This window comes from Danio rerio, chromosome 14 (assembly GCF_049306965.1).
Source record: "Danio rerio strain Tuebingen ecotype United States chromosome 14, GRCz12tu, whole genome shotgun sequence".
In the NCBI taxonomy this organism is placed as follows: domain Eukaryota; kingdom Metazoa; phylum Chordata; class Actinopteri; order Cypriniformes; family Danionidae; genus Danio; species Danio rerio.
In genome coordinates, this window is record NC_133189.1 from 25,963,535 (window position 1) to 25,989,397 (window position 25,863).

General features: G+C 37.3%; 2 protein-coding genes and 1 long non-coding RNA gene across 7 annotated transcripts; 2 read left to right on the forward strand and 1 right to left on the reverse strand.

Annotated features, from left to right (window-relative positions):
- The first annotated feature begins 2,425 nt into the window (after positions 1-2,425).
- On the forward strand, positions 2,426-10,325 carry ndufs8b (NADH:ubiquinone oxidoreductase core subunit S8b). The gene is given in 7 exon segments (NM_001024402.3): positions 2,426-2,457; positions 2,995-3,047; positions 3,148-3,213; positions 3,297-3,386; positions 6,367-6,539; positions 6,619-6,747; positions 9,871-10,325. Coding segments are annotated over 6 exon segments (639 nt in total). The 5' UTR covers positions 2,426-2,457; positions 2,995-2,998; the 3' UTR covers positions 10,003-10,325.
- A 3,959-nt stretch (positions 10,326-14,284) lies between these two features.
- LOC103908747 (uncharacterized) lies at positions 14,285-17,662 on the reverse strand. 2 transcript variants are annotated; one of them, XR_012389727.1, is made up of 5 exons: positions 16,566-17,662; positions 16,294-16,470; positions 15,774-16,064; positions 15,315-15,680; positions 14,985-15,198 (listed from the first exon to the last, which is right to left on the reverse strand). It is a non-coding gene; the product is annotated as an uncharacterized lncRNA (long non-coding RNA). The 2 variants fall into 2 exon arrangements; XR_002459948.3 differs by lacking the exons at positions 15,774-16,064; positions 16,294-16,470; positions 16,566-17,662 and adding an exon at positions 14,285-14,840 and having other exon boundaries at positions 15,022-15,198; positions 15,315-15,446.
- On the forward strand, positions 16,920-24,891 carry ran (RAN, member RAS oncogene family). 4 transcript variants are annotated; one of them, NM_131309.3, is given in 7 exon segments: positions 16,920-17,051; positions 17,649-17,724; positions 21,454-21,538; positions 21,658-21,783; positions 21,857-22,044; positions 23,981-24,151; positions 24,258-24,891. In NM_131309.3, coding segments are annotated over 6 exon segments (648 nt in total). In that variant the 5' UTR covers positions 16,920-17,051; positions 17,649-17,691; the 3' UTR covers positions 24,303-24,891.
- Positions 24,892-25,863: the final 972 nt, after the last annotated feature.

A 25,863-nucleotide genomic window follows, 5' to 3' on the forward strand; every position in this document is an offset into this window, starting at 1 on the left:
CCCTAATCCGTTCTTGGTCCACTGATTTGCGATGACGTTTTGTGCTTGCTCTTTCCCAGGTAACGTTAGGGAGACTTCGGCGTTTCGGTTCTTCGGGGTCTTGTTCCACATTTCCCACAGAAAATCCTCTTTTCTTCAAATCTTTTGCAGCTTCTGCCGCGCTCTCGTAGATCTGGGTGCCATCTCCAAAGAAAACTTTCAGTTTGGCCGGGTGTGGAGTTTGGAACCGAATCCCTTTTATTTTGAGCTCTTTTAATATCCCCGCGTATGCCTTTCTTTTCTTTAATATCTCCGGAGGATAATCGTGGTCAAAATAAATCCTCTTTCCTTCAAGTCGGACTTCTTTCTTTTTCCATGCAGTGTGTAGCACCTGTTCTTTTACTCTGTGTTGTAGAAAGCAAATTACCAGTGATCTCGGCGGTGCATCGCGGGGGGGCTTCGGGGCAAGTGCTCTGTGGCATCGCTGTATACCGATCTCCAAGTCTGTTAGTGGCAGGTCGAGCTCCGTTTTAATAAGTCTCGTTACGAACTCCATCAGGTTGCTTCCCTCGAATCCCTCCGGGATTCCGTAGATACGGAGGTTATTGCGCCTCGAGCGAGCTTCTAAATCGGTTAACTTTGTTTGCAACTCTTTCTGACTCTCTAACATTCTAAAGAGAGCGTCACCAGCCGCCGCGTCCCATTCCTCAATATCAGTTATACGTTCTTCTGCTTCAGTCATTCTGGAGTTGGCGGCTTGTAGATCGTCTGAGAGATTTTTAAGTTTCTGATTAATTTCCCCCCTAAATTCGATCAGCTCCTTACGCATATCTTCCCGAAGAGAGAGTCGAAAGTCATCCATATCATTTTTAAGATCCGCTCTGAATGCTCGGATGTCATCTCTAATAGCACTTATATCCGAGTTAGCTGCTTCCACGTTGGCCTTACCAGCACCGCCATTATTTTCGCGGCTCTCTTCACCGCCGTCAGTATCATCGGTTATTTCTCCTTTTTCCCGCTTCGAGCCTACCTTGTTTTTACCCCTTTTGTGCTTCTCCCCTTCCATGTTAATTTTCAGTTTGTCTTCGTTTTCTTGCGTGAATCTTCTAGGGGATTTTGAATCAACCGATTAAGAGAGGTTCTTTCACACAGCCATCAGCTTCGCCGCCACACCGGAAGTCTTATTCGTTTTATTCTGATGATATCATATCGCTCAAACCACTTCAGAAGGTGATCTGGAATACATTCCAGATGAAACTGGACAGGTATTATCATTTTATAGACAAAATGAATATAAACAAAAGAAATTATGACCAAGAGAAAACCTGACCTGCACCTGAAACACCTGTAGGTGCACTTTTACAGCCAAAATTCTTTTAAAAACAGGTTTACTATGAAAATAAACCATGTGCTCTAACTTTTTAGGCCTTTAGCAGGGGGGTTCGGAAGACCCACCCCTCACTTAAGGTCCAGAATTTGTCCCATATATGAGCTCATTCGTCCTATTTTGACTGCTATGCTGTCATAAATAATGAAAATAATCCATCGAAAAAGGCTTTAAGACCAAACGGATCCTCTGTTGGCTGTTGCTTCGGTGGGACAATAATCTGATGTAAGAGAAGGCTTCTTTCACTACTGTATAACAGAGAAAACATTTTGAAGGTAACTTTATTCTAAATCTTGGACCTTATTACTGAAATAAAAATGAGCAATAAAAAGGTGTGAAGCAACCATGTAAAATTAATTTAATTATACTTTGGGTATTGTTGATAACCAGGAATTTTTATAGCCTACTTTTTTTTACCAAAGAAGCTAGAAAAAATCTGCAGAACTCATTATTATAGTTTTTTTATTATTATTATTATTATTATTATTATTATTATTATTATTATTATTATTATGTTTTAATCATTTTTATTTTTTTAATGGCCAAATTTTGTGAACAGTTGAATGTGCTGGACAGTTTGTTTTTTTGTCTAAGAAATGATAGTGGGCTACTATTTTTTACTTCAAAACTTTAACATTGCTATTTTTTCCTAATAGTAGCCTATGTGTTGTAATAAATTTGTATTTTTAAAAATTGTCTTGTTTTAAGTTTTCTTTAGTGCAAATTTTTGGAAAATATTTTTAGTACATCAAAAAGTGTGGTTATGAGGACTTCTGACAAGTTAATCCAGCGAAAAAAAATCACTAAAACGCAGTATTTAAATCTCATAGTTAAATAGAAACTGAGGCGTATAACTGCAAAAAGGTGCATTTTTTTTAGAAAAAAGAACCACCCCTTTTACTCGGCTGGCTACGGGCCTGCTGTTACATGTCATCGTATGGTTTGTATGCTTGTCAGTTTTATGCTTCAATTAAAAAAACTCGTCTGTCACGCAGTAGTTTAGCGGACACCACGTGACCGCCGGGCTCTTGAAAGCGCAAGTAGCTTAAAAAAATCTTCACACTCCAATGACTAACAGGCCGAAGCTTCAGGTGAGTGAAGTATCCAACATACATAAATATTCATAGGGTCTAATGACTTGAAGAGGTAATCAACTGAAAGTGACATTGTTGGCATTCAGTTATAAGCATGTGCAGATAGTGTGTTCTCAATATGTAGCCTAAAACTTGAGGGCTTTACGTTAAATGTGTAAAGAACCGGTAAAACAGAGAATTAGCCTAGCTTAAAGTTTATATTACCTTGCTTGCTTGTAAATATAGTTTTATAAAGTTACATTAACTGAAAAACCAACAAACTTACGGTTTCCACCTACTTCTAAACACATGTGCATGTTGTGTTTATGGAAGCATTTGCAATTTGCTTGTATGAAAGAAGTTGTTTAATAGGGTCTGACAGATTGTGAAAGGAGATTACCAACAGGCTTATGGCACAAATCTGTTCATTTGGCATACAGCCCATCTGATTCAATCTCAGTATAAGTAATAGATCTTCACCAATGACATGAAGCTGTATATTGACATAATATTATGTGATCATAAATTCATAATTGTGGTCATAATATCTTTTAGGTTGATGAGGATGGAGATGACATTGCGCATACTGTTTTCCTCCTGCCGCACAGGTAAATGTTGGGTGAAAAACAAAATATTAATTTGAAAATGACTTGAGTAGAGTTTGATGTTGTGTTCCTATTGAACCAAAAATGCTCAAATTTCATTCAGGCACTTTTGCAGCCAGACTTGGGCCTGTTCGCCCCTTCAGCCTTACCATTCACAGAGGAGGCTACAGTAAGATCATACATATATATTTACAGTCTAAACAGGTGTTGTAGACAAAGTGTCCTATAATGTCTGTCTTTGTCTGTCTGTAGAGTATGTAAATGCGGAAGATTTGCCTTCTGACCTGAAGTCCATCACAGACCGTGCAGCACAGACACTGCTGTTGACCGAACTGTGCAGAGGTGGGTTTGATTAACATTTTTTATTTATATGCTGAGAGGTTTTAAGATATAAAAATAGTGTTGTTCAAATATGTATATTTATTATATAAATTAAAAATATACAATTGAAGTCAGAATTTATAGCCCCCCTGTTTATTTTTTCCCTAATTTCTGTTCAATGGAGAGCAGATTTTTTTTAAACATAATAGTTTTAATAACTCATTTCTAATAACTGATTTATTTTATCTTTGCCATGATGACAGTAAATAATATTTTACTAGATATTTTTCAAGACACTTCATACAGCTTAAAGTGACATTTAAAGGCTTAACTAGGTTAATTAGGTTAACTAGGCAGGTTAGGGTATATAGGAAAGTTATTTTATAACGATGGTTTGTTCTCTAGACCATTGGAAAAAATAGCTTAAAGGGGCTAATAATTTTGTCCTTAAAATGGTGCTTAAAAAAATTAAAAACTGCTTTTATTCTAACCGAAATAAAACAAATAATACTTTCTCCAGAAGAAAAAATATCAGACACACTGTGAAAATGTCCTTGCTCTTTTAAACATCATTTTGGAAATTTTTAAAAAAGAAAGAAAAATCAAAGCGGGGCTAACAATTCTTTATTCAACTGTATATAATTTATTTATTCATTCATTCATTTTCTTGTCGGCTTAATCCATTTATTAATCTGAGGTCATCACAGCGGAATGAACCGCCAACTTATCCAGCACGTGTTTACGCAGCGGATGCCCTTCCAGCCACAACCCATCTCTGGGAAACATCCACACACACTCATTCACACTCATACACTATGGACAATTTAGCCTACCCAATTCACCTGTACCGCATGTCTTTGGACTTGTGGGGGAAACCGGAGCACCCGGAGAATCCCACGCGAACGCAGGGAGAACATGCAAACTCCACACAGAAATGCCAACCAACCCAGCTGAGGCTGGAACCAGCGACCTTCTTGCGATCTACCTACTGTGCCATTGCGTCGCCTCATATTATATACATCATTATAATAATTATATTTTTTGTCATTATAATTAAATATGGGTGTGACTGTGAGAGTGGATGGATGTTTTGGATGGGTGCTGGTTTGCAGCTGGAAGGGCATCTGCTGTGTAAAACAAATGCTTGATAAGCTGGGAGTTCATTCTGCTTTGGTGAGCCCTGATTAAGGGACTAAGCCAAAAAGAAAATGAATGAATGAATGAATGATTGAATAATTAAATATGGGCAACATGGTGGCTCAGTGGTTAGAACTGTTGCCTCAGAGCAAGAAGGTCACTGGTTTGAATCCCGGCTGGGTCAGTTGGCATTTCTGTGTGGAGTTTGGATGTTCTCCCCGTGTTCGCGTGTGTTTTCTACAGGTGCTCCAGTTTATCCCACAGTCCAAAAACATGCATTATAGATTAATTGAATAAACTTAATTGGCCATAGTGTATGTGTGTGAATTAGAGTGTAAGGATGTTTCCCAGTGCTGGGTTGCAGCTGGAAGGGGATCTGCTGTGTAAAATGTTTGCTGGATAAGTTGGCAGTTCATTCCGCTGTAGCAACCCAAAATGAATAAAGGTAAGCTGAATGAAAATGAATGAATAAAAGAATAATTAAATAATAATATTTATTATTGTTACTATTATTAATATTTTTATGTTTTTTGTTGTTGTTGTATATGTTTATAGAAGGTTTGGACAGAATTAGTAATTTTAGTTATTATTTATTAATTAACTTATATATTTATTTATTTATATTATTAATATAACGATGATGATGTGATAACTCGATAATAATTTAAATTATATTAAATCATTCTTGTTATAATTAAATATTACCAGTGCTAGGCAAAGATAATTGTGATTAATAGCATCCAAAATAAAAGTTTGTTTTGATATAATGTATGTGTGTGTGTTATTTATTGTGTATATGTGATCCACAAACATACATAGAAACAAAACTATACAAAAAAAAAAAATTGTTACACTTGATATTATATATTTAGAATTTGTATCATATAAATTTATATTCATTCATTCATTTTTCTTCGTCTTAGTCCTTTTATTAATCAGCAGTCACCACAGTGGAATGAACCGCCAACTTATCCAGCATATGTTTTACAAAGCCCTTTAAGCCGCAACCCAGTACTGGGAAATACTCATACTCTCTTGCATAACACACACATACACTATGGCCAATTTAGCTTTTTCAACTCACCTATAGCGCATGTGTTTGTGCTTTGGGGGAAATCAGAACACCCGGAGGAAACCCATGCCAACATGGTGTCATGATCACCAGCGATCTAACCACCAGATATCGCTGAAATACATTCACACTCACACAAACTACAAATCTGCCAGTTCATGGACTGCAACTCCACACATGCACTGGATGTTAGATCCTGACTGATTACACAGCTGAAGCTACTCAAGGACTGATTAATGGAGTAAAAGTACTGCTCAAACACTGTTGCTGAGTCTTGTTATCTGCTATAGTGACATTACAACGCGTTTTCCTTTGTCTTGCTTTACCGTGTTTTTGACCCTTGCTTTGTTTATTTGTTTAGTCCTGTTTGCTGCATGCCTCTGGCCATCTGCCTGCTTTTTGACTAGGACTCTGGATTGCCCTTATACATCTGTTTGCTCCTGTATTGGCCACTGCTTGCCTGACCATTCTAATAAACCTGCATGCGGATCCGCAACTCTGTTGTCAGTGTAACATCCCTGGTTAAACACGGACAGCACATGCAAACTCCACATATAAATGTCAACTGACCCAGCAGGGCTCGAACCAGCGACCTTTCTCACTGTGAGGCGACAGTGCTAATCAATCAGTCGTAAAAGTATATTTTATACCTAAATATAAATAAATATTTTCTGAAATATATGCATGCATTTGGATGCAATTAATCTTAATAAATTTTGCCCACCTCTACATATTACATAATTATAATACATGGTTTTGCAGTTGTATTCTCTCTCTCTCTCTGTATGGCAGGTTTGGCCATGGCTGTGAGTTACTTGTTCAGAGAACCAGCTACGATCAACTACCCCTTTGAGAAAGGCCCTCTCTCTCCACGTTTTCGCGGTGAGCATGCGCTACGCAGATACCCAAACGGAGAGGAGCGCTGTATCGCATGCAAACTGTGTGAAGCTGTCTGTCCTGCTCAGGTAACGTCTATGCGTTTTCCTTATGGGTCTCCGATCGCCTCTACTGATTGGGTGTCAGCTGTGTGTTTGTCTCTCACAGGCCATCACTATAGAAGCAGAGACTCGTGCAGACGGCAGCAGAAGAACAACCCGTTACGACATTGACATGACCAAATGCATCTACTGTGGATTCTGTCAGGAGGCCTGTCCTGTAGATGCAATCGTAGAGGTATGCATATATTTCTATATAAATGCAGTTAAAGTCAGAATTATTTGCCCCCCTGTTTATTTTTTTCCCCAATATCTGTTTAACGAAGACAAATTTATTTAACACATTTATTTAAACACAATTTTAATAACTCATTTCCAATAACTGATTTGTTTTCTCTTTGCTATGATGACAGCACATAATATTTTAGTATATATTTTTCAAGACACTTCTATACAGCTTAAGTGACATTTAAAGGCTTAAGTAGGTTCCTTAGGTTAACTAGGCAGGTTAGGGTAATTAAGCAAGTTATTGTATAATGATGGTTTGTTCTGTAGACTATCGAAAAATATATATAGCTTAAGGGGGCTAATAATTTTGATCTTAAAAAATAAATAAAAAATTTAAATCTGATTTTATTCTAGCTGAAATTAAACAAATAAGACTTTCTCGATAAGAAAAAATATTATTAGATTTACTGTGAAAATTTCCTTGCTCTCTTAAACATCATTTAGGAAATATTTAAAAAGGAAAACACAATTCAAAGGGGGACTAATAATTCTGATCTCAACTGTATGTATGTCACCCTGGACCACATAAGAGCATCCGTTTTTCGAAAGTGAGATTTATATATCGTCTGAAAACTGAATAAAACTTTTTTTCATTAATGTACTTTCTTAGGATTCTACAATATTTAGCTGAGATGTGGAAATCTGGAATCTGAAGGTTTAAAAAAAATCTAATTTAAGAGAAAATCCTTTAAAGCTACGCAATTGATGCTCTTAGCAATGCATATAAGTAATCAAAAATTGAGTGTTGATGTACGTACAGTTCCCGGTACTGGGACGCAGCTAAAAGGGCATCTGCTGCATAAAACATATGCAGGAATAGTTGGCGGTCCATTCTGCTGTGGCAACTCCTGAAAACATCAGTCACTAAGCCAAAGGAAAATGAATGAATGAGTGAATGTATTTACAGTAGGAAATTTACAAAACATCTCCACCGAGCACAGGCCCGGATTGGCTAATCGGGAGGACCGTGAGAATTCCCGGTGGGCCGGTCCGTTTTTTGGCCTTGGGGGCCGGTGTCCCTAGCTCCAGAATCTGTTGCTCTCAGCAGTCACACTTTTTAAATTAATTTATTTACTTACTTGACAACAGTCTTCTTATTCTTTATTTTACCGCAGCTCTTCTCTTTTTATATGTAACCAGCCTACAGGTTAATGATGATATTACTCAGATGAGTCAGTCCTTCATATACAACTGTTGTGGTCCAGTGGTTAGCACGTTAGATTATGACGCCGCCGACCTGGGTTTGATTCTTGTCTGAGTATGTTTTTTTTTTTTTAATTATAGTTTTATTGTTAAGACATATAATACTGTTAGGGTTTTTGAACATTTAAAGTTCTAAAGCAGCTGTTTTATTTAATGTTTATTTAGCTGTTTAATTTGGAAGTGACCTTGTTTTAATATCATCAGTCGTGAACTGAGGTGGGCCGGTCTAAGGCTTGACACTCCAGGGCTGAAAAAGAGTCCCACTCCGGCCCTGACCGAGCATGATCATTATGAAATGTTCTAATGATTCTTGTCATAAAATAAAATTGAGGGGTGGCGCAGTGGGCGGCGCTGTCACCTCACAGCAAGTAGGTCGCTGGTTCGAGCCTTTTCTTTGTGGGGTTTGCATGTTCTCCCCATGTTCACATGGGTTTCCTCTGTGTACCCCCCCCCCCCCAGTCCAAAGACATGTGCTATACTGTAGGTGAATTGAATAAGCTTAATTGGCCATAGTGTATGTGTGAGAGTGTATGGGTGTTTCCCAGTACTGAGTTGCAGCTGGAAGGGCATTCGCTGCGTAAAACATATGCTGGATAAGTTGGCGTTTCATTTCGCTGTGATGTCCCCTGATGAATAAGGGACTAAGCCAAAGAAAAATGAATTAATGTTGTAAAATTGATAAGGATGTTTTCTCGTTTCTCCATTATTTTTTTACCTTGCAGCTCTCTCTGCCTCTAGAGTTTTTGCTCAGTTAAATTTAGAATTATATTTTATTGTCCTTTGCAGGAAATTTGTCTTGGACTCAAGCTGCACACGTGTCTTGGACTCAATCCACATATAACAATAGACGACATGTAACATTAACAGCAGTGTTGCCAAGTCTGCAGTTTTTCCGTGGAATTGGACTTCTTTTGATCTGTGTCCACAGGTTGTTGTTTTTTAATCCGCTGGTTTTCCCCAATCTCCTCCCCCGCTCTTCATCTCTAAACCCCCCTCCCGCTCTGACATTTAAAAAAGTCATGTGATCTTGTTATCAGAGATCATGTAATAATAAAAAAATGTTTTTTTACAGGCTGAGCATACTCTAAAACATCTGAAATGTTGTTTTGGTCATTCTAAAACACCTTAACTATTTCAGTATTAGTGTTATTATATTATTAATGACCTCCAGAACCATCAAGAGTGTCTGTGCTTTACGTCTCACGTCTTCAAACGCCACCACACATTCATTACATATCAGCATATTGTCTTCTGAGGCGCAAGTTAAATAAAGAAAAGACTCGCGCAGCTGTTTATCAGGAAATTATGATTTTGTTCTCTTTGAGTCATTAGATGGAAACGCTGCTTTATTTGCATGTCTTATATGCCATACTCCAAGTTTTGTGCATAAATTTAATTAGCATCTTTGGATGGAAACATAGCTATTGTGCAATCTAAAAAAAATTAAGTAGTTTTCAATTTAAAATGCCAAGAGATACAGGTATAAATCTATAGATTTCTAGGGATCATTAGATGAATGATGTGCCAGGTTTTTTTCTTTTTAAAGGTCGTTTGAACAAATATAAAACTGAGCAACACAGTCAGAAACTAAAGTATTGACTTTAGTGTTTGTGAAGGGAGCCTATACAGGGAGTTACTCGGCAATCAATTCAAACACATGCAGCCTATACTTCAAGTGGTCCTTGAATGAAAACAAGTTGCAATATCTTCGAATGAAGTTTGTTTCGGGGGTTGGATTTTACTTTAAATTCTGCGATAACAAAATCCTGGAGGGGCCGATTATAGTAGATATTGATCACTGAGGGGTCATATTCACTCATACTTTACACTCGTTCCATTAACAATGTAATCTTTCTCCTTTCTGTGCCAGGGCCCTAATTTTGAGTACTCCACTGAGACGCATGAAGAGCTGCTGTATAATAAAGAGAAACTGTTGAATAATGGAGATCGATGGGAGGTTGAAATTGCTGCTAACATCCAGGCGGATTACCTGTACAGATGAACAATTGCACAAACCTCCTGATGATAGTCAGATAACAGGAAAACAAGGAGCTTCATAAGCTGCATTTAATGGATCTGAACACTGCACTGTATAGAACCATAGAAACGCACACATCAATCAGTTGTTAAGTATGAAATGAAATGCACAAATCAAACCAAATATGTTTATTTTGATTTAATTGTTCATTCAGTGTATTCAAACTTAGCTTTTCTCAGGGGCAAATAAAATACACCTCTGCATGTAAATGTTTATTGGGAATTGACATTGCTTATTTTTTTTCTTTGATAAACTTTACTCATGTAAATAAAAAAGAAGCACAATAAGGTGTGTTGGTTTTACTTGCATCTTATAATGCTCTATTTGAAAAAAAAAAAAAAACAAAGATTGCCTGCTGCTCTTTCATATATATCTTTTTCTTAGAAATATTTTACATTCTATCTATAATAAAAATTTAGCTTTTTTCCTCTATCACTATCACATTTTAATATATTTTCTATTTTCCTTTCTGATAATGTATATATTTTATTAATTAAATAGCTTTTAAAAAATAAATTGCAGAATTGCAGTCTAGATGCCGGAGGCTGGAAAACGCTGGACGTCCATCGTGGAGAAGCTGCAGGTGTGAGTATAGGTCACCGGCGGGTGTTCAGGCTGGTCCATGAGATCAATGCGAAGACTTTTCTGTCACTAGGATCTTTCAGGAATCGGTGTCATGCTCTTCACTCCTCCATGACAACCACAGCATCAGCTTAGGATATGGCCTGGCCCAGGATTATGGATACCTTGGCATCATTTCTTCTCAGGTTTTGGATCACATTAATGGTGCTGCTCTGTATGAGAATCCCCAGGTGGAAGTTGCTGAATTAAAATTGCCTAGTCACAAAAAAATGATTCTTTTAACAAATAGGGAACATCTTAATGGACAGTGATTTAGACTATAAAGCTTCTTCATAATTTCACACAAGAATATTATCTTTAAAACATTTATTTGCAGAAAATGTCTGATAAACCTGAAAAGATTTTTCTTGGCATTTTCTGCTGCCTGAAAAAGAATATTTAATATTGAATGTCATTTTCTGCAAATAAATGGCCTAAAAGCAAACACTGTTAGCCTGTTTAAAATTTTGAAGACACATACATAGTTTATAAAACACAAATGAACATAAGTCAAAGTCAGCCTTATTGTCAATTCAACCACATCTACAGCACATACAGAGAATTGAAATTGCGTTACTCTTAGACCCTATAGATGCAGATCAGATTATATTGGTACAGAAAGTAGAATTTTAAAAAGAAATTACAATAAATAGAAATACACATATAATATAATCTAAAAATATCAGTAAAACATAAACAAATTGTAAACAGTACAATTACAGTTAAAGACTAATGGCAAAGAGTGCAAACCAGAGTTGTGCAAATGCAAAACAGTATATAGTGCAAAACATACATTATAATGCAAGACCGTATTTAGTGCAAAAAGCTTGTAAATAGGATAAAGTGACAGTGCCCTAATACAGGGAGGTAGTATGAGGTACAGTCCAATGTTACACAAAGTGACCGGTGCAGTTATGCTCAAAAAACACTTATAAAAAATAACTTGTTTAAAAAAAAAAAAAACTAATAAAAGAATTTTATTATTTGCTAATGTTATGTTTAATACATTGAAAAATAACTTTAAAGTAACAAAAGTGACTTGTAAAATAACAGCCTTATATGAGTCATTTTAATCTAAGTGGTGTTGTTAACTCACAAAAAAAAAAACAACAAAATGTATTCATTACTAAGATTGTTCATGGTAAGACTTAACGAGATTATTCATCCAAAACTGAAAATGCTCATTGTGACTATATTTTCAGCTGAACACAAAAGCTGATATTTTAAAGAAAATTTAAACTTCCATAGCAAAAATAGGTACTAGGAATTGCAGAATTTCAATCAAAAATATCTTTTTTTTTTTTTTTATCATTTAAACAAATAATACACCCAAAAATAAAACACATGCTACTATTTACTTGCCCCAATGCAGAGGTGTCCAAACTCGGTCCTGGAGGGTCCAGTGTCCTGTGAAGTTTAGTTACAACCTCAATCAGACACACATGGGCTAGCTAATCAAGCTCTTACTTGAATTTCTAGAAACATCCTTGCAGCTGTGTTGAGGCAAGTTGGAGCTAAAATCTGCAGGACACTAGCCATCCAAGACTGAGCTTGGACACCCCTGCACTAATGCATAGGTCTCAAATTCAATTTCTGGAGGGTCGCAGCTCTGCACAGTTTTGCTCCAACCCTAATCAAACACAGCTTACCCAACTAATATATATGTATAAACAGTTTTTAAGATCAGGTGTCAAATGTCAATGAAAAAACAAAATTTAATAGCTAATTTAAATGAGAACATGAAAGAGGCTTTACTAATGGGCAGCAGCAATTCATTCCAAAATGACTTATAACAGCAAAAGAATAATCCCTTCTAAGCTTATGTTTTTTGGCTCAATCAAGAGAAACTGATATACTGGCGTGAGAGAACAAGTGAGAGAACAAGCGAAGCTAACACAGGGAAATGTGGCCATGTTTGCGAATACCAGTTAACAGGTGTGCTGCAGAATTTTGCACCATTTGCAAGTGGGCAAATGGTGACCTGATACTCGTCACATACAATACATTACAGTAATCTAACAGAGTTGTCACAGCATGGATTACTGTCTCACACTGTTGTTTTGGTATATATTGCTTAATTTTTGCTAGTTGTCTTCAAATTTCAAAATCAAATTTCACCCTTAAATTATTAACTGTATAGGCTTCATATGCTGAGTTTACGATCCCAAATTGAACAGAAGAGTCACAATGGTACCCACAAAAACCCTTATTTCTGTTTTGTTGTCATTAGGGCTTAAAAAATAAAAGCCATCCAAGCCTTCATTTCACTAAGACAATCAAGGAGCAAGTCATTTTTTTCTAAGCGGCACATAGATTTGACTTTTTATCTGATGATTTATTGCTAGAACTTACATGATTATTGTTAGAGAGATATTTCATCCAAAAATAAAAAGTACACAAAATATCAAAACATCTTGTTTTTGTATTATTTAAACCAATAATACACCCCAAAATGAAACATGTTACTATTTACTTGGCTTTATTTCACCCTTTTCATCAGTTCCCAACAGTTTTTATGTTCCAAAGAAAATTATGACATATTTCAGTCTGTCTACTGCAGGGGTCACCAACCCTGTTCCTGGAGAGCTACCTTCCTGCACATTTCAGTTGCAACCCTGACCAAACGCACCTGTTTGTAATTATCAAGTGCTGCTATAGGTAATATTAATTGGTTTAGGTGTGTTTGATCAGGGTTGGGACTGAATTCTGCAGGAAGGTAGCTCTCCAGGAACAGGGTTGGTGACCCCTAATCTACTGTATGACTTTAACACCATTTAATGTTAAATTGAAAGTTTAGAAGTGACGTTATAACACTGTTCTTGAAAAACCTAAAAATCAACTTCAAAAATACCAAATCTCCTTTGGACAGCTTAATATAGGTTACGTTTTATTATTTTATTTTTCACATGGGCAAACACAATGTCCAAACAGAAACTTTTGTATCAATTTTACAAAAAAAACACACATTCCTGTCTCTATTGAAAAAACAGTTTTCCATATTGATGCAAATATTGAAATCCATCTGCAGTCATGTAGTATGGCTGAGCTCTTCTCTTCGTATCTGTTGATATTAGGACTGGTCAGTTGGTCTGATCCATGAGGTCGGTACCCACTGCAGCTCATCCTAAGCTCTTTTCACTGTGGTTATGGTTTTTGTCTTAGTTTATTAAACAACCTAGCAACATGTACAGTTTTAAAACCAAGAAGGCTTAGATAGTGAGATGAGCAAGTTCAAATTCAAAGAGCTTTTATTGTCATTTCAACAGTACACAGTGAAATGAGACCATGCTAATCTAGATGCCACATAAAAACACACACAACTACACAAAACAGAGATACATAAACAAATCAAAAACCCACAGAACCAAGGATTGAGGAATAAAATGGTCTGGCCATGTAAAGTGCATAATGCAACCTGGTGCAAACAGTGCACCACAGAGAGTGCATCAAACAATTCAAAAGAAGAGATAGAAGCATAAACATAATACTTCAGAATCTGTAAACAAAGTTTCTTTAAATAATTGTGTGTGTTTTGAAATAGTTCAGTTGATTCAGCTGCTCAACATGCTCAAGAGGCTCCCTCTATACAGCATGTTAGGAATTGGGAGATGAGCTTTCCTAAGAGGTTTTTGTCAGGATCTGTAAGTCTTGACAGATCTCTCGGATGAGGACAGGGCAGGAGCTTCTTCTCAGCAAGCCATTACAGACACAATGGTGGTTGTGAAACAATGCTTTGCTAGAGTTTCATGAAGAGAAGGCCCCGGATTTTGTGGCCTGAGGTAACATCCCTCCTTTGAATAATGACAGAAACTGAAGGACCCTTTAGTACAGCTTTGTCCAAAACATTTGCAACTGAGGCAGCTGGGTAAAGGAACCATAGGTATTGGCATAAATGTCTTGTTACTTGGCAGGAAACTTGCAAGGCATGTCAGTCAGCAAAATGCTAATCTAACTGAGAACCTTTGAAAGTGATGTGCTGAACTTTTTGTGGTCACAAGAACCTTTTGGAATATGGAGAATGGCAGCTCAGTGTTTGGCAGTTTTAGACCAAAGACTTTTTGAAGGTCCTTGCACAAATTATAAGACTAAAATGTAGTCAAAATGAAAAATAAAAAAACGAATCAGTCTGGCATTTGGCATCCAGCTACTCTGCAGGCAAGGCTGAACCAGGTTGCAGCACTCTGTGGAGAAAGATGGGAGAGTTCTTATCTAAGATCATTACCTAAATCTATTTGCTTTGATAATCCTTATCCAAACAATAAGATTTGATGGTCCAAAACCCTTGAAAAAGTACTGAAATATTACAGCGTGTGAATTAGATTAACAGTTGGCTTAATGTGCTGTGGTGAATGGCAAGCTCACCATTTGACAATCCAAATTTTGACTACAGCCATGCATGGGTCATGTCCAGGTCAATGTTTTCTGGAGGCTTTCTGCACAGCAGTTCAAATAAAAGGATCTTCAGTGACCAAATGGTTGCAGATTTGCTGTAGTATCCGCCTGTTGATTGATACTCAGAAGGGCTGTACATTTCTTTTCCTGGAAAAAAAGATATTCTTTATTAGTTACAGTAAGAAAGCTTATGCTTTTCAAAATATGGTGTAGCTGCTTGTTAGAATTTAGGTCCTTAACTACAGACTTGAAGGACAATATACCACAGAATCAGGCTGATGTTTTTAGGATGTCACCGCACCCAAAGTCAATAAGCTTGACTTCATAGGTGTCCTTGTTGATTAGCAGGTTGTCTAATTTAATGTCGCGATGGAGGATTCCTCTTTGACAGCACATGTGGGCAGCCTGCACTACCTGCCACATGATGTACCGTGCCACGTCTTCACTGAGGGTTCCTTCATAGTGCTCCAGGAAGTCAAAAAGGTCTTTGCAGGGTAAGGGGTGCTCCAAAACCATGATGTAAGAGTCTGGCAGCTCCTGCCACTCCAGCATCTGGATGATCTGAGGAATCCTTCGTTAGCAAGTATTGTTAGTGCAACTTCTAATGAAAGGGGAGTAGGATGACCAGGCTGTAGAAGATAGAAATTTGTTGTCAGTGATGTTTGAAAATTCTTTTTTTGGCTATAATTAACATATCTTGAACTAAAAATCAAGAGAACTACAATGCTGAGATAATCCATATTGTTCCTCTTCAAAACAACCTTCAATGCCACCTGATTAACAAAACACAACAATTGTAATGTTGGTGAATTAGTCACATTTATTAAACGTTTTCAATGTAACGTGACACAATAAAAGGACCTGAACAGGCAGTGAGAGAAACATTTAGCTAAGATGTAGTGAGTAAAAATGTAGTTCCTCAAGACCGTCCATCAAGCAAATCGCTTTGAAGACTGTGCCGTGTCCTCCCTTACCAAGCTTTTGTACAATTTTATAGCAGCCCAAAATGTCACCTACAAAAAGTAAAGTAATTGGAGTTATCATTAGTGAACATATAAAAAGGAATATTTCCATATGTATTAGGAACAACTTTCCTTAGGGTTATTTCACATGTCTCCACAACTCGATTTAGGAAAAAAGGCTTCTATAAAACATTAAGTACCGGTAGATAGCTAACACATATTATGATGTTGGAACATAGCATGAACATTGTTGACAAAATACATATAAAGGTCAATATACCGTTGAAGTCTTGAGCCAGATGTTGAACCTGCTGATCATCAAGGGCAGGCTGCTGGAATTGAAGCTGGACGGGCTGCTGGAGCTGGATGTCTTGCTGGAAATGGAATTGGAGCTGGACGTTCTGCTCAATTTTCTGAAGTTCATGACTCAGAGAACAATCTATTAAAGAATCTTGATCTAAAGAGGGGCACATCGACCAAAACATGCTGTATTACTATTTTAGTACGTACGTGCAAATTGAATTTCATAATGTAACAATTGTATGTATTTACCTTCAGTGTTTCTGTCCTCAAAGGTGACACTTGAGAGGGCAACCTGCTCCTTACCTTTATCTCTCGTTTTATTCAGCGGGCAGAAGATTCATTGCCTGGTTGGGGCAGGATTTTGTCTTGGAAATTGTGCACACATCTCTTTCAAAGGTTACAGATTTCCAGCTTTCTTAAAAATGTCGGTTTTTATTTAAAAAAGAAAACTAGTTAGTTTTGAAACAAGTAAAGAGTGAATAAATGTCTACAGAACTTTCATTTTGGGTGACTTATGCCTTTAATCTATTCGCTCTTCACTCATGATAAAGTAAGAACTAAAGCCGAAGAAAATTGAGTGATATGCTGTAAAAGGTTCGCTCTTCTGCCACTAAATGACGCTGTTGTCCCGCGGCAGCAGCAGGTCACGTGGTGGGGCGGAAGCGTTTATGTGAGCCATGCTGAATCCCGCGCGGGCGCAGCCATTTGCTCTCTTCCTCGATCACTTCAACACCGGTGAGTGCGGAACGACTGCGTTCATCTCATCACACACTCTTTTCACTAACACGTTTTATTTTCAGCGCCGACTAAACACATCTGAAAGCTTTTCTGCAGTGCCCAGGCGCTAGTAAGTCAGTCTGATCGTTTTATTGGCCGCAGATGTGCAGTTTTGAGTGTTTCATCATGGCTCATCTCTGTCGTAGCGCCATCCCGAGTTGTTGGTAGCGCGCGATCTTGGAGCCGCGGAAACAACACTTACTTCGTTTTAAGTTCTGTCAACTAAACTAATTTCTGGATTTCTAAAAACTACTAAATTCGCTATTTGTTGATTTTCATGTTGACGGCCTGTTTGAGGCCTTCGGGCGGCCGCTGTATTGTGAAGTTTAGGCTTCAGCGGCAGCGGCCTCGTGTGTTCGCGCGCATCCCCTTATTTAGATCTGCGTGTTGTTCAATGAGCATTACATTTGTTTGTTTTAAGTTCTAAAAGCGGTTTTGTTTTTAATATTGGCTCGAAAAGGTTTATTTGAGTAATCTTGTGGTCCCGTGGCCTTTATTTGGAATTGGTGCGGCCTTTGTGTGATGTGACTAACCGTCCCGCCATCTCTCCCGCAGAGTGACTGCAGCACAAAGACCAACACACACTCACAGTACAGCGATGGCGGAGAACGAGCCACAAGTTCAGTTTAAGGTAACTTACACTTTCACTTTAAAGGCACGACAGTCTGTGGTAACAAATTAAAGCCCCAGTTTGAGTGTTTACATGTTCATCACATTAAGTTTCTAAACTGTTTCGTAACGTTAGTGAATTCGCAGACTCCTTGCTGATAACGAGTGCATTGAAGCGCGAGAACCCACTTGATGCTGAATTTAAGGATATTTTTTACTACATACTATACTACATATAATTGTTTATTATTACTAATAAACTGTAGTTATTTAGTAAATGATGTTAAATTTGTGTAATTGTCTTTAACCAGTTTGTTTTATATTTTGTTATTTTAGTTTCTGTATTATAGTCTATTACAACAATCTGTACAACATTGCTTTATATAATTTAATATTGTCAAGACTTACCAGGGCAGAATCTTCTAATTTTGACCCTTTAGCAATATTATTATAGTTGGATAATATTGAAACTTTTGTTGACACAAATTACCATTGCTATTGTAGTTATTGCCATTATTCCTAATGGTATAGTTTTAAATTAGATGTTTCTCATAGTTTTTAACCTCCACAAACTGCCCGATAGTTTTTCTTGCCTCATACTTGCATTCTAGTGTTTTCTATTGATTCCTAAACCCAGGATTGATTTCCTTTAAAATTAATTTGCCCTGTTGAAATGTAGATGTAATATGACATAAAATGAAGCTTTATTGATAGTAGTGGCTGTATATTAAATTTTAAAAACAATTAGACCTTTAGATCTTAATTTATTACATTTGTATAATGTTACCCCATTGACCATCACTGTTTTACATGTGGGAGATGTATTTTATAGGATATAAAAAAAAATCCATATCTTAATTTCTTTTCAAGCTGTAAAAGGGTTATACAGTGCTAAGAATTTTCTACTGGCCCAATCAAGCCAGTAGTTAGGATTTTTACTTGCCCTGCCAAAATTTTCACTGGCCCCATAAAAAAAAGTTAATAGCTCATTTTTAGCCACAAATTTTAAATGTCAAAAGCAAAACATTGCTTCATCATAACTTTTCTTTAAATACAACTGACAGTTAAAAGAAATACAATTGTGATGTATTTAAATTTGAGGGGGGAGATGGATGGATAGATGTATATATTTCCGCCTATCTATCTATCTTTTAATTTTAATGCCCACATTATCACCAAATATAAATCAGAGAGGTAAGACTTTCTCATAGCTTCATTTTAGTTGTCATGTTTTGTAAAATTCTATTTATTGAATTAATGTTTTTTAAAAACCTGTTGGAAGCAGATCAATTTTGAGCTTTCTTTTGAGGTGTCAGTGCAGAAATAAACAAAACATTTAACAATAGGCCTATTGCAAAAAATTGTACAGTTAAAATGAAGAAAATGATCAGATGTAATTTGTCAGCTTTTCTATTGAATAAACGGCTCATTAATATTTTGGCATGCTTTCACTTTCGTATTTGATATCAAATGCACATTTGCCGGTAGGAATGATATCCCCACTTGTATTTCTCTCTTCGTTATAAGGGTGTCACAATTTCTATTTTAATTGGATTGAAATTCATGCTCCATTTCGATTATCGAATCAAAAAATGGAATCGTCGATGTTGCCAAGCCCCAAAAAAAAGAAACACTCTTGTTGAACTGCAGATGCAGGAGACCCGTCGACAGAACTTAAACCCTCTCCTCTTTCAATGAAGTAGCCGGTGTGGAAGTATTTTGGATTTCCAGTAAGTTATGTTGTCAACGTTCGTGTTGTCGGAAAAAAAGACTCTTTGCAAGCTCTGCTATGTATTAGGGTTGGGCCGATAGACAACACCGGCATCGTGATCCTCCACCCTCCAATCCAGTCAGGCCCTTAACATTAATAAGTCTTGTTTTTTAAGGCCATACTCACACTAGGTACAGTTGCCTCGAACCGTGCCAAAGCACGCTTGTCCCCTCTCCCGTCTCCCCCGATGGCCCGCACTCACACCACAATCAGGCCTCGGCAGGCTTGCGTCATCGCTGCTGTGCTATTCAGTGAGAAGCGCTCTCACTCAGCAGCACAGTGGAGATTTCTCTAGTTATATTGTTTCAGTCGTTTGATATGCAGTCAAATTTCGCCAAACAGTCATTAGGGATGCGGTGACCAGAGTCAAATATTTTGCCAAACAGATCCGCCACTTTTGGCGCTCATAATCATAAAGCTCTTGTGCTGCAGGAATGAGGAGGTCTGCTGAAGGAGCGTAGCTGTGGTGCAGTGAGGGGTTTATGTCTTTAATAACCTACGGCAGTTTGTGTTCACTGAACAGTAAGAATGATTAATAAATTCATATAAAAGTTACTTAATAGACGTCTCGCTTTCAGTTTCGGGCTTTGGCGCATTTTGCACTCATACTACAAGCGTACCGCGCCAAAGCCCAAGTGAACTGCGCTCAGGCCTACCTCTTCCAACCAGGCCAGGGCCGGCCAAGTGAACCGTGGTTGAGCCCGATTCAGCGCACTCACACTTCTCAAATGATCCGTGAAATGGGCCTGGGCACGGTACGGATGGCATAGTGTGAGTAGGCCCTGAATGGCATTTTATAATGATCCACATCCACACAGACGTCTTGCATTTCTGAGCAGCCCTCCTTCCTCACTACCGCTGAAAACGCACATCACGTGACCACATACACACAGGCAGGCACACACATTGTCATCTGCTCAAGACAGCAGTCCAGGCAGTCAGCGGGTCAGTAGACTGCTTCAATCTTTCACTTTTACACTTGTACTTGGTAATTTTAGCGAACGCCTTAGATACTGTTGGCTTGGTCCTGTTGGTTGTGGACCTTTTTTTACTGATGCCATTATAAGGACACAGATCACTGCCTATTCACGAGTCTCGCGGAAAGTGATTTCCGGATGGCAATTATGTTTGTAACTTATTTTTATTCATTTACTGTATTATTCATTTATGATTATTTAATTGTTCTTTTTTAAATCGAATCGAACCGTGACTTTAGAATCGAAAATGTAATCGAATCAGGGATTTGGAGGATTGTGACACCCTTACTTCGTAAAGCCATATATGTGGCTATTACACAACCATAAAACACGGATTTAGCCTGATTTGTTAGTTTATTGGATCTTTTGGTTAATACAATTGATCCACTCCAGAGTTGTTCAATTAAGCCGAGAACACCTCATTCAGGCAGTCTCGGACCAATTGTTTCGGGGCAGATCAGGACCCGATTACTAGTTTTACAAATGCCAAACAAACCACGCTTACTGGGCAAACAAGATCGGTTTCGTAAAAAATGTCAAGGTGTGAAAAGCACCCTATTTGGGCACGATTGACAAACATTCACATCCAAAATAAAACTTTAGCAACACGGCAGCACCCTGATCGGGCCAGTAACAATTGTGTACTCTCCTGAGTGTCTCGCATGCTGGGCCTGGGCCATCGGGCAGTCCTTATTGTCGAGCCCTGATATACATACGTAAGATAATTTAAGTGCAAACTCAAATTGGGTTGACAATTTGACAATTGGGATAGTCTTCCATCATTACTAATAATAAATTGATCATTGCGGTTAGATCCCATCTTTATATCTATGCCTGTAATGCCCTTGTGTAATCTATAGCAAATTGTATCTGTGAGGTCATAAATGACTGTTTTATCCAAGCAATTATTTTCTTTTAAGGTCTGTCTAACCAATTTGAAGGGCTGCTTATGTGATGCTAGTTTTGCTAATGTCGAATTTTTTTTTTCTCCCCCCAACCACAGCTGGTTCTGGTAGGTGATGGAGGTACGGGGAAAACCACCTTCGTGAAGAGACACTTGACTGGGGAGTTTGAAAAGAAATATGTTGGTAAGTGTTTGCTTCACATGAAACACTTATTCAGGTGACATCTCAGTGAAACTTCTGGAAGAATGTGCGACTTGTGTGATCCTGACATTAATATGCTGCTTTTAATTGTGTCGTTTTAGCTACACTTGGAGTTGAGGTACATCCCCTGGTCTTCCACACTAACAGAGGAGCCATCAAATATAATGTATGGGACACAGCCGGACAGGAGAAGTTCGGTGGCCTGAGAGATGGCTATTACATCCAGGGTATGAAACTCTTCTGTTTATATGCTTTGCTGATGAGGCAACAGTGGATTAACATGTGTTTCTGTTTTTCTAGCTCAATGTGCAATCATCATGTTTGATGTAACTTCTCGAGTGACCTACAAAAATGTGCCCAACTGGCATCGTGACTTGGTGCGCGTGTGCGAGAACATTCCCATAGTGCTTTGTGGTAACAAAGTGGACATCAAGGACAGGAAGGTCAAAGCAAAGAGCATCGTGTTTCACCGTAAGAAGAATCTACAGGTATGTTGCATCATTTTAAAGATAGAATGATAGAAACGTCAACAAATAATCCATGCATGGGTTTAGTTCATATAACACTTCCTGATTTTTATCAAATTAATCTTCCGCTAAATATGACAGACTTTAATTCATTTAGATGGGTGAAATGAAGTGCTGTTTTATTGCTGTCAATTTAGTGTGAGCTGCTGTTCAACTGTTGTCCAGACAAAATATTCAAAACTGTTTATTCGTGAGGTCTTCAATAAAATAAAAAAACACAATTTAAGCCCTTACAATTTAAATCCACTGAAATATTGGGTTGTAGGTCCTAAATATTGGGTTGTAGGTCAAAAATCATTTAAAACAAATCTTCATTTTTCTTTGTCCAGGTAAAAACCACCCTATGAAGCTGACACCTGATCAGCAATACATATCTAAGCTTTCTTCTTCTTCTTCTTTTTTTTTTTTTTTTTTTTTGCAAATTAAGTTCTCTATCCAGGGAAGGAAAACTAAAGTTTAACATTCCTTACATGATTTGCCTTTAATCCAAAAAACTATCTACAGAAGTAGCTGGCCCATTTAAAAAAATAAATCCTTAATGTTTTGATCTGTGTAAGTCTCTAAAATTTAATTCACTAGGGTCTTAAAATTTACTTAAAAGAAACTTGCAGAAACCCTGCAAAAACTTTAACTTTGCAGCCTGTTAATTGGTGAAACTGAAAGTTGTGAATGCAAAATTCACATAATTAACTTGGCATTTAAAAATTTCTTTTAAGTGATCATAAACAAACAATTCCAAACAAAACTGGAGCAGATTTGCGAATCTCTGCTCTTGTTTTTAAATAAGATTTTATTAAAAGTCTATGATTTAATGATTCATTCATAATTGCTTGTTTCTTTATAAATTATCAGTTTGAATGGATCATTTTTATCTTTTAAATTTAATTTCTCATTAAAGGATTGGTTCAACCAAAAATTCAACTGATTTATTCACCCTCATTTGGTTCTAACCCATTGCCAGAATCTATATTACAATATTTTTAATAAAATCAAGAGCTCTCTTGACTCCCTGGACCACAACATCCACAGTCCTGCAAACCAAACAGAAGTTCCATGTGACTTTAATAGTTTTGTTGTAATCATACAAAGAGCCGAAAACACTTGGATCGACTGAAAAAAAATGAATGTCTTTGTTCACCAAGGTCTACTCTTCTGCATCAGGTCATGGTGCAGGGTCACTGGTCAAAGTGTTTGTTGTCTGTAGTGCAATACGCAAGTGTTGTAGTGCAAATGCACACTCTCCCATGATGTGCAAGACATTTATGATGGTTGTTTTTACTGTTCGTTTTGTTTTTCTTTGAGCTTTAATTAGTTGAATGACTGGGGTTACGTGAAATGGTTTGACAATGGTACTTATTTCTTTTCTGGATATTCTATACATAGAGCTTCATAAAGTGCTTGGATTTCATCTAAAATAACTTCTATTCCAAAAAACAGTGAGGCCTCTAGGATTGAAATGACAAGTGCATGAGAGAGCTTTTTTATTTATTTCCTTTTTTTGGGTGGTTAACCCAGCTACAACACAGACTGGCCGGTACCTACTGATGGATTTTGTTCCATTTATCTAAAAGTCATAAAACAGCCAAGATATCGGCACAGTACAATCCAGAAAATCGAAATATCAAGCTGTCCATTTTTGCTGTAATCATGCACCACTAGTGTGAAATCATGTTCATCTGCCTTCGCTTTTATATTTAAAACCCACATTTTAAAAACCAATCAACAACATTTTGCATCAGAAGTATTCATGCTACTTTTTGGCTAATCTGATACACTGATAGATTTTGTCAATGCTTCTATTCTGTTGTGATGTGAGTGTTCAGGATGTTTCTCCTGTGGATGTGAATGCCAGTTCAGGTTGTCAGATCATTCATGTGATGTCTCTCTCTTTCCTCAGTACTATGACATCTCTGCCAAGAGTAATTATAACTTTGAGAAGCCCTTCCTGTGGCTCGCACGGAAGCTGATTGGAGATCCCAATCTGGAGTTTGTGGAAATGCCTGCTCTTGCACCACCTGAAATTGCTATGGACCCAACACTTGCTGCACAGTATGAGCACGACTTGAAAGTATGTACATTTTTCATAACACAAACATACAAACTTACTGCAACTGCCAAAACTTCATTCAATATGTAATGTTTTTTTTTTTCTTTTTTTTTTTTTTTTTTTCTAGGTGGCATCAGAAACAGCTCTCCCAGATGAAGATGACGATCTTTAACCTGTTAGCCTCTGACCTCAAGGCGATGTCACTGTTTCCTGGTGACGGGTCCTTCCCCTGCCCCTTTTACTGTACAACCTTCCCTCCCCCAGCGCAGAATATTTTTATTTTTCAATTTTCGGTTTTTTGTTTTGTGTTTTGAATTTGAGTAAATTGTGTGGTTGATTTCATTGTAGACATGCTAACTGTTGCCACCAGATACACACATGCAGACATGCCTACACATTGACACATTCGCTCACTCAAAGGTGTGAGAGCAGGCTAAGTGTCCCAGTGCTTACTTCGATATGTAAGGCTCTAAGCACTTAGAGGAATTCTTGGAATAAAAACATTCTCAATATAACCTTGCCTGGTTTCTCCTCAATTTATTTGACCTGAATTTGATAATGTCTCTGAAAATAAAACTATTGGTTGAGTATCTTGTGTAATCGTTGTATTCATCAGCTACTCTGTATTTTTAATCTGTGCTGTGATTTCAACCGTATTTAGTGCTGGATAAAGATTAATCGCATCCAAAAGTTTTTGACCATGTTTTTGTATTTAATACTTGTGCTGCACGCATGGTTAGAAATAAAACAATACAAAACAATTGTTACATGGATATTTATATACAATTTGTACCAGTAACGTTATAGAAACATTTATTAAATATGCGTGCAATGTTCATATACATAATATACACGTAAATTGTCAAATCAAGCCTGTTTTGGGTGCCATTCATTTTTACACAGCTCTCATTTAAATTTATTTTAAAAAGTGAGTCATTAGACCTAGAATTCCTAGATTAAAATTGGCTTTTATGTGTATTGTTTTGCCATTTAATAATTCATTTTATTTGTAAATGACATTTGAGGGCGCCTTAAGTTATAACAAGCATCAGCAGTCATCCCTAAACAAATAAAAACAATTGATGAAACGTTGCTGAACAAAATATTAAATGCATGTTAGGAGATGCAGGTGCTAGACTTAAGACTCACTGCTCCTTAGGTCCAGGGGTAGTAGGTTCCTTATAGCCGAGAAGCCATGGAGCTGAAATATCTGGCTCCCATTAATCAACATTATATTTAAAAGCTGATGATTAATAATAACTGATTCTTTAAAACTACAATTTAATGCATTTTAATGTAGTCAGTTATATTCGGACGCATATTCAAACATGGTCCTGGAGGGCTGGTGTCCTACAGATTTTACATTTTTTAAAGCCTAGTAAGCTCGATTAGCTGGCCCATGTGTGTCTGATTGGGTTTGGTACTAAACTTTGCAGGACTCCGGCCTCCAGGATCGAGTTTGGACACCCTGATTTAAATGGTGGTATATTTTAGAATGTACTAAGTTTCCCATTTTATCGTAAAGTTTGGTGGAACTACAATAGTCAACATTTGAAGTGGATCAAAATTAAGACAATTTTAAGCAGGGGGGAGTGGAGACAGTTGCAACACAAGACTTGTTCGTCAATTAGACCCTCCTACAATTTGAGAAAACTCAGCCACATTGATATTCTTTCAGTATAAAACTCATTTTTAGTTTAAAAAATATCAATATTCAGAAAATTTCTCATTCT